The sequence below is a fragment of the Schistocerca gregaria genome, chromosome X, assembly GCF_023897955.1.
Source record: "Schistocerca gregaria isolate iqSchGreg1 chromosome X, iqSchGreg1.2, whole genome shotgun sequence".
Taxonomy (NCBI): Eukaryota; Metazoa; Arthropoda; class Insecta; order Orthoptera; family Acrididae; genus Schistocerca; species Schistocerca gregaria.
The window spans coordinates 161456697-161468894 of record NC_064931.1 but is presented as its reverse complement, the minus strand read 5'-3'; the positions used below and the strand labels follow the sequence as shown (position 1 = coordinate 161468894).

The 12198-nt window shown below is 35.7% G+C and overlaps 1 protein-coding gene across 1 annotated transcript in view; it reads left to right on the top strand.

Moving 5' to 3' along the window:
* The window catches only part of LOC126297950 (titin-like), an 817179-nt gene that overhangs the window by 485461 nt on the left and 319520 nt on the right, over positions 1-12198 (top strand). Inside the window, exons 28-33 of the mRNA XM_049989271.1 lie at positions 341-523; positions 604-748; positions 884-1090; positions 1220-1440; positions 3874-3928; positions 7592-8092. Coding sequence (XP_049845228.1) covers positions 341-523; positions 604-748; positions 884-1090; positions 1220-1440; positions 3874-3928; positions 7592-8092 — 1312 coding nt within the window. The remainder of the gene's footprint in view (positions 1-340; positions 524-603; positions 749-883; positions 1091-1219; positions 1441-3873; positions 3929-7591; positions 8093-12198) is intronic.

Here is a 12198-nt window from a genome sequence, read left to right as displayed (position 1 = left end):
CATGAGGCCAACTGAGGAGCTGCTCAGCTGATTCGTAGCAGTTCCAAAATCGGGAAAGCCGACAACAATCAAGAGAGTGGTGTGCTGATCACACCCCCCTCCATAATGTGCTGATCACACCCCCCTCCATACTGCTTCCAATGATACCACTGGCAGAGGATGACACAGCAGTCAGTGAAGCGCATTTGGCCTGTATAGGGGTAGAATGAGGAACTTTACCACCTGTAACTTTTATAATGAATTCACCTAAAATGTTATTGTTCATTTAGTCATACTTACTATGCTTTTTCTTAGACAGTGCCGCAATTACAAAGGTTACTTTCTTATTTTTGTTCCACAGGTGCTCGAAGGTAAACCACAGTACATTGAATTTGCAGGGAACTTGGTTCCTGTTACAAAGTCAGGTGACCAGTTACAACTCGGATTCAGAGCATTTAGAGAGAATCGTCTTCCATTTACTGTACGTGTCAAGGACCCACATGCTGATACAGTGGGCCGCATACTTTTCATGAGAGAACCGAAGGTATAAACATGACATGTAGAAAGAATATTGGATGTCTGCTTAATACATTACCTGATAATCCATATGTTTCACCTGTTTAGGTTGCAAAAGGTGAACCACCCCAGCAGCCAGTCTGCATATTAAATATTGTACTCCCTGAAACGATATTACCTGAATCTGGACTGTCAGAACCGGATCTTGTTTCCTTACAGAAGAAATACAGCTTCCTCCGTGATGGTGGTTTTGGTATTTATCTTCATCTTCTCTATTTAAGTTTACATTTGTTGCAAAATTTAATTAAACTTTAATTAACATTAATTAAACTTACTTCAGAATACTGAAGATGATGTACCAAATTAATATTGTTTCTGGACCCTACAGGTCGAATTAATGCTTTCCGACACATGAATTTACGTTTATCAGATATTAGTAACTTGCTGGCGGAAGATTGGGTGATTCTGGCCAATGAACTTGGAGTTTCTACATCCGATGTAAATATAATAAAAACAGAATTTCCCAGTAGTGTAGCTCAACAAGCAATGGCAATGTTGAGACTCTGGGTACAACAGTCAGGAAATAAAGCAACAGGTGAGTGATAACATTAAAAGTGAAAAATTGTGGTAATTTTTTTATCTGAACATCACATTCTTGTTTAAAACTTGGCTCAGATGTGTAACATTATTAAAAACATTCAACTTAATTTTTATTTCATTAAAGCTAACACACTGGAGAAAGCACTGAGGAAAATTGGCCGTGATGATATCATTCAACAGTGCATTTTCAATGTTGATGAGATGGATGAAGCTGTTGAGAAAGTTCGGCAAGACCAATCAGGATTTGACCTCTTGAAAGAAGAGTTAGGACCATCAAGAAATGCATCATTACATCGAGAAACTGCAGTGGACATTACAGCATATGATGAACAAGATTTAATGAAGGTATTTCAGAACTTATTTATTTTAAGTTTCTAAATAAATTTACTGTATGTTACGGTATCTCATCTGTTTTCTTTAGAACATCTATATAAGCTTATCTGCAGTTCTATAGCATACACACACATACGTGCATTTTGTCCCAAAATTTAGTGTCCAGTATGTGTGGGCTGATTAATAAATTGCTTAAAACCATAATATTATACTTCTGTATGCCATTATATTCACTGTTTCCAACAAGTTTCAGTTATGATTGCCTACCATTGTCTGAGCAATTTTCTCAAAATATTTTTCATAACTGCATCAATGACTGTGTCTGAAATCATGTAATTGCGACAATGGAAACACATCCTAAATGTGCTTTAATACATAACATTCTCACAGAGAACTTTATTTTGTATTCCCCTTGGACACTCCACTAGATTGAAATAATGTGACAAATTTAAAGGCAGTGAATTCATACTGTGGTACACAGCACACAGCACATTTATTTTATTTGCTGATGAGTGGAAATGCTGTTCACGTGAAGAAGTAATAATTTTACAAACAATAGATATGATATCATGCATGATGTGTTTTGTATAACTATAAAAAAAATCATCATGGGTCACTGTAATTGGACTTGTTTGCAAAAGACATTTGCTAAGCTGGAAGAGATTTGAAAATATTAACATCCTTCATCCAAGTGACTTACGATTTGGTACTCCCCCCCCCCCCCCCCCTGCCCTTTCCACTCATACATTTTCATCGTGTCAATTGTCATCACTAATTGTGATACATACTGTATATAAATCTTGCACTTGGCACCCCCTCAGCTTGGTGCTCCAACTGACCACTACTAATTGTGATACATCCTGTATAGAAACCTTACAGTTGAAGGTGCCTCTGGTGCTCCTGTCAGCTTGGTGCCCCAAGTGACAGTTTATGTAGCTTGGTCCTTAAACTGGCCCTGAAGACATTTTATGATTCTGCACGAATAATGCAGAGAAGAAGACCACACCTCTATACCAAGGCTGAAGAAGTTGTTTTATGCAGTGGTCCATGGAAACTCACCCACCAGTATCTATTACGCATGCAACAGGTTGTTGGGCACCAAATTAGACATCTCTGTAGCATTATTCACTATAAATTCTGTTATGATGCATACTTTTTGTCTTCAAAGTGTTAATTTCATTATTGACACAAGACTTGTGTCATACACATAGAATTTTGATTTTACACGTAGCTTCAATAGGTCAGACATACATGAGAAAAATTCTTGTTACTGTCAAAGTCAATTTACATTTGATAATACATTCAACATTACATAATTTGAAAAGAAGATATCTAGAAAACAGCAAGAGAACTCAGATGTGCTGTACTGAGTGTAACAGATTCTATGAAAACAAGACTGATCCCATTATCTACAAAATACCACAGGTCTTATTCTGTCTCCATTTGCAATATTATTTCTGCTATATGATAGGCATCTGTAAGAATCTTGTCCACAGTCTAATGAACACAACATTGACAGCCACAGTTGGCCATTATCGTTTAACTGTGATATTTCCATTACTTGATCCAGGAATTCTTCTGTAGTAGAGGTAGGAGACCCTCCACATTTGAAACAAATCACAGTTACAAGAAAGTCTGGATCACATAAGTCTTTATTTTTAATAAGAAATTGCACAATCTATATTTTTCCATAAATGCACTTTGTGTGAAATGATATTGTTGTCAATGAAAATAGGATTCTTGACATCTGATTTATTACTTGTGTCTTATTCTTGACTTATGCTCAGAAGTACTATAGCTGATCTCCTGCCCACTAATAATGAATTAAGCATTCTGAGCTGCAATTGAGATAAGTCCATCAGTATTGTGGACATCAAAAGTAGCTTCTCTAATCTTCATGAATAATACCTGGTTCACATGTAGCACATATCTTGTTACAGGTGCCATATTTTTTGTATGCTTTTTGTACCCTGCTGTCCAAACTGTATACAGTCATGATACCTTTTGTGAGCAATATATTTATGTATTAACTGAGCCCAGCACTCTTTTCTCAGTTGCTGAAACACTCATAACTATTGTGCCCCATTAATATCTGAATTTTAAATCCATGTTTCATGATCCAAAACAAAGCTATTTGCAGTTAATAACTTAAATATTATACTTGTCCCATAAAAAAGTTGTATAACAATATTAAGGACTTATTGCCAGTAGAGGTAAATGAGTAGCACATCATGTTCTGAAAATAATGCTCAAATTAGTTATAATCCAATAATTTTCTCTTACCTATTGGAGAGTTTGAGATCTTATTTAAATTAGTAAACAGCTACTGAATAATGGAATAAGTGCAAGTAATTCTGGTACACCAGACTTTTTAATTTCCACTTTATATTTGTTTTTGTCTAGCTTTTATGAGTTTTGCCTGTAATTATGTATACCCTATTTTAGGAATCAGAATCTGTTGAAGAGCTTGTGCAAGCAGAGAAGAAGAAATCACATGAAGGTAAGAAAATCTTATTTTCATTTAAAATATGGTAGGATATATTCTGGAAGAATGTAAATAATTTAGGTGTAAAGGAGACTACTGGCCAAATGACAGAAGCATTGAGTCATTGATAGGCACAGACAAAAGAGAATGAAGACTTTAGTAGCTTTTGGAAGAAATCCTTTGCACACCTGCAGTGTGCCAGTTGAACACACAACTGCTTTAGTTTATTGCAAATTACAGATACTGATTTTCACCATAAGACCAGGATATCAGTGTCTATAGAATTCTTGCATTAAAAACAATTTATTGAGTACAGTATGCAATACCTCACAGAGAAAATAGTATAGGAAGCCATTAAGTGATTTACTGGGAACAAATCATGCTACAGTGCATTTATTTTTTTACTTTTTCAGATTACTACAGCAATTTACCAGTTATATTTGCTAGTTATTAATAATAATGAAAACAGAAGAGTTACAAGCTGAATAAATGTCATTATGACCATTATTACTGGCATGACATTGCAAGTAATTCACAAATGTCAATATCATAATGTATTGATCAGTTATTGACAAGCAGGAAATCAAGTGTGAAATATCATAATCACATCATATTTGGGAATCTGATAATTTAGAGGCACTACAGTGACTACTGACAAGGTAAAAAGAAGGGAAGGAAAAACTGGAATAAGAGCATCAATAGATAAATGTAAAAAGAAAATGTTGTAAATATCAGACTGAGTGCATTCAGTATTATTACAAAATTTCATATATACCAAGTGACAGAATTGTTTAAGAACTCAGTCTGGTCTTTCTGTTACCTTCATTGATTTCCAGACTGCCATGATCTATTAAACAGGTGCAGTGTTTTGTGGAATGGCACATGGTACTACACCTGTATATTGTATTTCATACACAGAACACTGGTTGGTATTCATTCCTGAATAGCTGGTGTCACAGTATTTAGTAGTAGGACATCCCAATCATCTGGTGTTGTGTTATATGACATTAGAAACCTATACAAACAGAATGAAGTAAACTAACTGTCAGGCAGCAGCAAGCTGTTAGTAGTCTGTGATGACATCAGCATTAATTTTCTTAAGGGTTCTAGTAGGAAAAATGATCTAGAAACCTATCATCAAATTTAATATACTCCATGAGAAAGTCATATTATTATTTGAAGACAATTTTCTGAGTAAGCTAATCAGAAAGGATACTAAACAGTGATGTAAAAGCCGATGGATGACTAGAAGGCTTAAAGTACCTTCTGAAAGGAAAAGGGAAATGTATCTTTTGCCAAGAATGAGTAGAGATCCTGCAGTAGCTGCTTACTACAAAAGCTACTCAAAATTACTAAGAAATGTTATTAAAAATCAAGGAAGATGCACATAATGTCAGAATAATTCCGACAACAGACTTAAGGCTATATGGAATCTAGTAAAATGAGAGACAGGTCAACCAGCCACGGAACAGGATTACATTGCTATTGAACTCAATGAAAGGAATGGAATGATGAGTCACAGGAAGTACATGTATTTAATAATCACTTCTCAAATATAGTAGAAAGCGCAGGGAAAAACAAGTCAAGAGCAAAATCACAGCAGTATGTTGAAGAAGTAACTCATAAAATTCAATCATATGAATGTACCACCAACTTCTCCATATGAAATTAAGAAAATTATACAGTCTCTCAAAAATCAAAGCTCATCTGGGTTTCATGGTGTTTCGAATAGAGTACTAAAGATTAGTTCCCATTTAATAAACCTAGTCTTATCTGAAACATGTAATGCATCACAGACTCAAGGAATTTTTCCAGAGAGACTGAAATATGTCATTGTTAAACTCCTCTTTAAGAATTGTGATAAGAGAGGTGTCAATAGCTACTGACCTGTTTCACTACTGACATCATTTTCCAAACTTTTTGATAAGGTGATGTATTCTAGAATAGTAATTCACCTTAGCAACAATAATATCCCCAGTAAATCACAATTTGGGTTTCAGAATGCCATTTACATGTTCCGTCACCGGATTTTACAAGCAATAAGTAATACAATAGTGGCGGTTGATATTTTCTGCACACACAATAGTGCCAGTTGGTATTTTCTGCAAACTATCTATGGCATTTGACTGTGTGAGTTAGAATATTGTCCTAGATAAATTGAAGTTTCATAGGATTGATACTATAGCCAACCAATGGATACTGTCATATCTAACCAAAGAATGCAGGAAGTTGTTCTCAGTAATTCAACCAATATAGTCTGGGGACGTAATTCTGACTGGAGATAAATAATGTATCATGTATGGGATTCCCCAAAGCAAGGTCTTAGGTCCACTACAGTTCTTCACATAAGTAAATGATGTTCTGTCTAACATACAACAAGCAGAATTAATGCAAGCATACATACAGAAACAGAAGAAATGGTAAACATAGTTCTTAAAAGTATCACTGACTCGTTTTCTGCAAATGGTCTCACCCTCCATTTTAAAAAGAAACAACATATTCAGTTCTGCACATCTAGGGGTACTACACCAATGATAAGTGTAACACATAGCAAGCAAATAACAATAGAGTGGAAACTTTGAAATTCATAGGTATCCATACTGATGAGAATTTAAATTGGAATAAGCACATTTTGGAACTCCTAAAACAAGTTCAGCCACACTTACACTTAGAATCAAAGAAAATGATGGGAAGAGAAAAATCAGTAAGCTGACATATTTTGCATATTTTCATTCAGTAATGTCATATGGAATAATGTGTCGAGGTAACTCATCTTTAGGAAAGAAAGCCTTCATTGTGCAAAAATGTGCTGTAGGAATAATATTTGGTGCTTGCCCATGATCATCTTGGACAAATCTGTTCAAGGAGTTGGGCATACTGACTACTGCTTCACAGTATAATTATTCCTTCATGAATTTTGTTGTAAATAATCCATTACAGTTCAAAAGGAACACTGATGTACATAATTACAATACCAGAAGGAAAAACGACATCCATTATTCCACATTAAAGTTGTCTTCAGTGCAAAAAGAGGTGCACAGTGCCGCATTAACTAGTTTTGATCATTTACCCAGTGATATGAAATGTCTAACAGAAAGCAAAGTAAAATTTGAAAACAAACTTGACAACTCTTTCTATTCTGTAGGAGAATTTCTATTACTGTAATGAGTAAAAGATGGTGGGTAGGATTACCAAATCACACCATCTTTATATCTTTTTTCCTTTAAAAAAACCTTTAAATATTCAAAATGTAACAATATGTACAAATTACTTTGCAACGTGGATGTAAATGACTCAGTGCACATCATTATAATCTGTTGTGCAAAATGAACCATGGAACATGAAAGTAACTACCTAGAATACATCAATGTACTGTGATACGAAAAGTAGATATTAAATACCAGTATTCCAGCAGATTAGTCTCAGGCAAACATAAATTTCTTATTTTTTAAGTTACTTTAAATGGAACACTTAACTTTTGCCATTCTTTCTTTTGGTAACAATGAATATCTTACATATTTTATATATTACTTGATTTTTATTAGGACCATTGTCAGAAAGAAAATGTCTTTTACTTTAGCAGAAGTGAGTAAATTGCTATGCATTATATAGAAACTATTACTTACACTGTTAACATGAAGTAATTTATTCTGATGCCATTCATTTACTTGTTTTTAGACTTTCAAATACAGAAAACAGATGTAATACTAAAGGACTGGCCTCTGAAGGAGAGAGATGATGTTGATGAATCAGAAGAAAGGAAGTATATTGGTGAAGAAAAAGTTGTTGAAGAAGAAAGACGAACAGTTGCTCAGCTGAAAGAAATATTTGCTCAAGATAAGCGTGATCGGCAGTATGAAAGACAACCAATAATTATATCAGATGAAGAGGCAATGAAGAGGCACACATCAGTAATTACTGAAAGTGATTCACCTATACCTCCATCAAAAACTGAAGATGACACGTCACGGCTGTCAACCTCCACTTTTGAGGATAGCACAATGGAAGATGAAATGTCACAGAAGCAAGTGTCCTCTCCTGAACAGTTACCAGAGGAAGCCGTTCCTATTAAAGTTACACTAAAAGAGGATCAGAGACGAGATTCCGAACTTTTTCAGGGTGTTAGTGAAGGGCTGGTCAGACTGGATGATTCCTACAAGGTGATTCCAACTGGAGAAGGTAAGAATTTTTTATCTCAATGTATTAACACTGTTACATTTCTAAGCATGGTATCATAATGTTTTCTCCTTCCAATTTTCTTTTTATTTCATTTATTAGAAGAAGATCTAAGAAATATCTGGCACTGACAGTTTGCCTATGTGCACTACGGCTGTGTCATTGTCACATCTTCTTCTGCCACATGTAGTGTAATAATTGCCAAAAGGTATAATTCTGTTGCATGAAAAGAACTGGTTTTATGGAATACTAAATTAATTATGAAGCTGCCCTTTTTAATTAATGTTATTGTTGTGGTCTTCAGTCCTGAGACTGGTTTGATGCAGCTCTCCATGTTACTCTGTCCTGTGCAAGCTTCTTCATCTCCCAGTACCTACTGCAACCTACATCCTTCTTAATCTGCTTCGTGTATTCATCTCTTGGTCTCTCTCTACAATTTTTACCCTCCACGCTTCCCTCCAATACTAAATTCATGATCCCTCGATGCCTTTAATTAATATGAGCCCAAAAACTCTTTTCTGTGTTGTTAATATAGAAGCTTGGTCTCATTTACATTTATGCTAAAAGATGTTCAAGAATATTTTCAATATGTACTTACAAAATAACAGAGTAGACCCTAATATCTTTTAACAATTGTGAAGACTCAAACTGAAAATAATTTTGGTTTGGTAAGACTTTTATGAGACCTTACTTATGTGGACTGACATCTCTTGTTAAGATCTAGAACCTGCTGCATTAGTATGTCAGAAAACTCTTTAAAAAAGCTGAAATTACTGTAAATAAATATTTATTACAATCATTTATTTGGCCAATGAGATCATACTTTTTGGCTGGATTTTCATGTTGTGTTTGCACAAGCTCATTATAAAGAAATGAACTCAGATGGTTATCGGGCATCATACTACACAGTACCTCATATATTTATTGTTCTAATGTCAAGGATATAGGGCATTACCTATAGTGATCCAATCTCTGTCCCGGTATTAAAAAAAGTATCATTATTGACTACATTTATAATTTTATCTAGCATTTATGTGCAGTGTTTTGTCTTATCTCTGCTTCTATCTAACTATCACTATTAAATATAGGAAAATATAGCTATCATTTATGCTGTGCTACCAGTATATTACTGACTGACATGGCTTAAACAGAATGAAACTAGCTGAGTACACAGTGTTGCCTGGGTTTGTACTTATTCCAATTTTCTATTAGTCGATCTCCTCCTTCCCCCCTCTCTGTTCACCTCTTCCAACTTCCCCCCTCTCTGTCTGTCTCCTCCTGCCCTTCTCTCTGTTCATCTCCTTGTACCTATCCCTCTGTACACCTGCTCCCCCTCCTCTCTCTGTCAATCTGGTCCTTCCCCATCTGCCCATCTCCTCCTCCCCCTCTAATTCCATCTCCTCCTCCCCCTCTCTTTGTTCATTTCCTCCTTCTGCTTTGTCTACAATCTCTTTGTTCCCTCTCTCCTTTTCAATCCCCCCATTGGCCATCTCCTCTTCCCTTTCTCTGTCCATTTCCCCCTCCCTCTGTATCTGTCCATTTGTCCTCTCTCCTTTTTCTGTCCATCTGCTCCTCTCTCCCTCTCCCTCCATTTCCCACTCTCCTCTCTGTGTCTATCTATTCTTGCCCCTTCTATCTGTGTCCACTTTCTCCTTCCGCCTCTCTATTTGTCCACTCCTCCTCACCTCTTCTCTCTCCGCATTATAAGCCCCATCCAAATAGGGTGCTGATGGCTCTTACCCCCCCCCCCCCCCCCCCCCCTCCTGGTATTTCTTTCCAGATTGTAATTAATATGGGTACCAAATTTGGTTGAAATTGTTCCATGGGTTTAGATGAGATTTCTAATCACATTTTTATCCACATGCGCACACCTCAGACATCTTTCACATGTATTTAAAACATTTCACTCATATTTCACGTGTATCTCTAGAAAATTTTGCCCTGCAGTATCATTGTTAAGTAGCTTATCATAAAGAAGTAATAAATTAAAACATCATGCATGATGCAGCAGATTTTCATGTACCTTAGTGTTTATGATCTCAGATCCCCTGAACTATGTGTCATACAATAATATTTTTTTAAAGTATGTTTAACAGTGTATGTGGATACTGTCTACAAAATTTGTCACAAATACAGTTAGGAATAAAGAAGTAACAAATTAAAACACCATGCTTCATGCAGCTGATTTATCACATGAACAGCAAAAATATGATAAGCAATGAACATTTTTCCTTTCATTGAATTGTGGGCATTGTAATCCAGAAAAAGTTTTGTAAAGGTTTAAAATTATGTGTAAAGTTTGTTGCAAGTCACTAACTGTTCTCATTCTCCAGTACTGGAGGACTAAAGTATGGGTATTTCATGCATCATGGGCTACACTGCTTTTTCACGCTCACCACCATTCTTTGATAAATAGGTGGTGCTTAACCCCACAGCAATTCTTTTCAGGCCATAAGGGATATGTATACCAAGTTTGGTTGAAATTGGCCCAGTTGCTTAGGGGAAGATGTGGAAAATACATACATATATAGGGTGGAAAAAAATTGTGTCACGAAATTTTAACCCTGGATAGCTGATGCCAGTAGGAACCAAAATTACTAATGTTGTGTAGGTTGACAGTGCACCATTCTTAAACTATGGGAACTTGGCACCACGCACTCCAATTGGCAATGGGATTACCCTGTTGCTGTTCAACGATTGATGGGCAATGCTATGGTTGTCGATTTACACATACAAATGTCCCTCACACCATCACTGCCCCAACATGATACACACATTTGTCAAATAGGTCTTGCTGTTTGTCTCCACCTCATGTCATAGGTATTCAAACATAAGCTTTAAGTGAAAAACACCTGACAACACTTTATTTTTTCTTTTCCCTGAGAGCTGGGGAGGGGGGTGAGGGGTGACCCTTTGCTCACAAGTATGAGCACCCTTGGATACAGGCAATTGAGTATTGGTGGAAATGTGAATATTTATTTGGATACAGTCTTCAGAACTTACCACTGTGCACAATACACTGTCTCATTCTAGGTATCTTCTTATGAATATTATAGACATAGTTGGAGAATAATTTTAGGTTCCCGTTTGTATTTGTTGATTAAATTGTGACAGTTCCATTTACTTTATTAGTTGTAGGTCTCACCATAGTTTACTGCAAAAACAAGTCACAGTGTTTTTATGGTTGGCAGTATGCTGTTTCACACCTGTCAGTTATACTGTCCCATTCAGGAAGATGAAGCTAACTTCCAAGTCAGTAGACATAAATCCATCCTACTGATACAAATAAGCTTAAACATTTTTTCACACTATTCTAAGACAGTTTATGAAATTATATATAAATTAGAAACAACATTCAGTATATAAAAGTGGAAACAGTTCTCTTTAAATATATCCCATTGGTGATATTGAGTTCAGAAGAAACTTTGAATTTATAAAAACTTTAAGAAGACATATCTTCTATTTGGAGTGCTGTATGGAAGGAGTTCTTTGTGGCTCAAGAGAGATTTTTTCTTGTGCTGTTACTATGACCAGTTGCAGTAGCTTAACATATCGCTTCTGCCTTGGTAGCCATTTGTTGGTAAGCCCTTCCCTGATGAGCAGAAGTGGTAGTTCAAACTTTCCTAGAAACAATGTAATGGGTAGCACATCACTGAGATTCTCGTTTGGATTTTATGTAGCATGATGCTTTCTGTAACTTTCTTCCATGTCTGTAGATGGTACACTTGAAATATTTATCCTTCGCTTTCTCATTATAGTTGACTGGACTGGTGATAAATTCCAATAATTAAACTTTTTCATATTTATTATTTATGTACTGCCTCACATTCTGAGTTTTAGATTATCAGTCCATCACTAAGAAGAGTAGGAGGCAAATTTTCAGTAACACTACATATATTTTTCAAAATAATTGTGGCTAACAATCACACACCTCTTCAGAGTCATTAGATCATTTTTACTAAGTCTTTACTGACAGCTGAAAATGTTCTTTGAGAGTTCAAAAACTCATGTGAAGCAGAGAGAGTACTCGAGAACATTAGAATATACTGCAATTAAACAGGCAATAAAGATTTTTTTAACACAGTGTTTATCACTTTATCATCACAAAC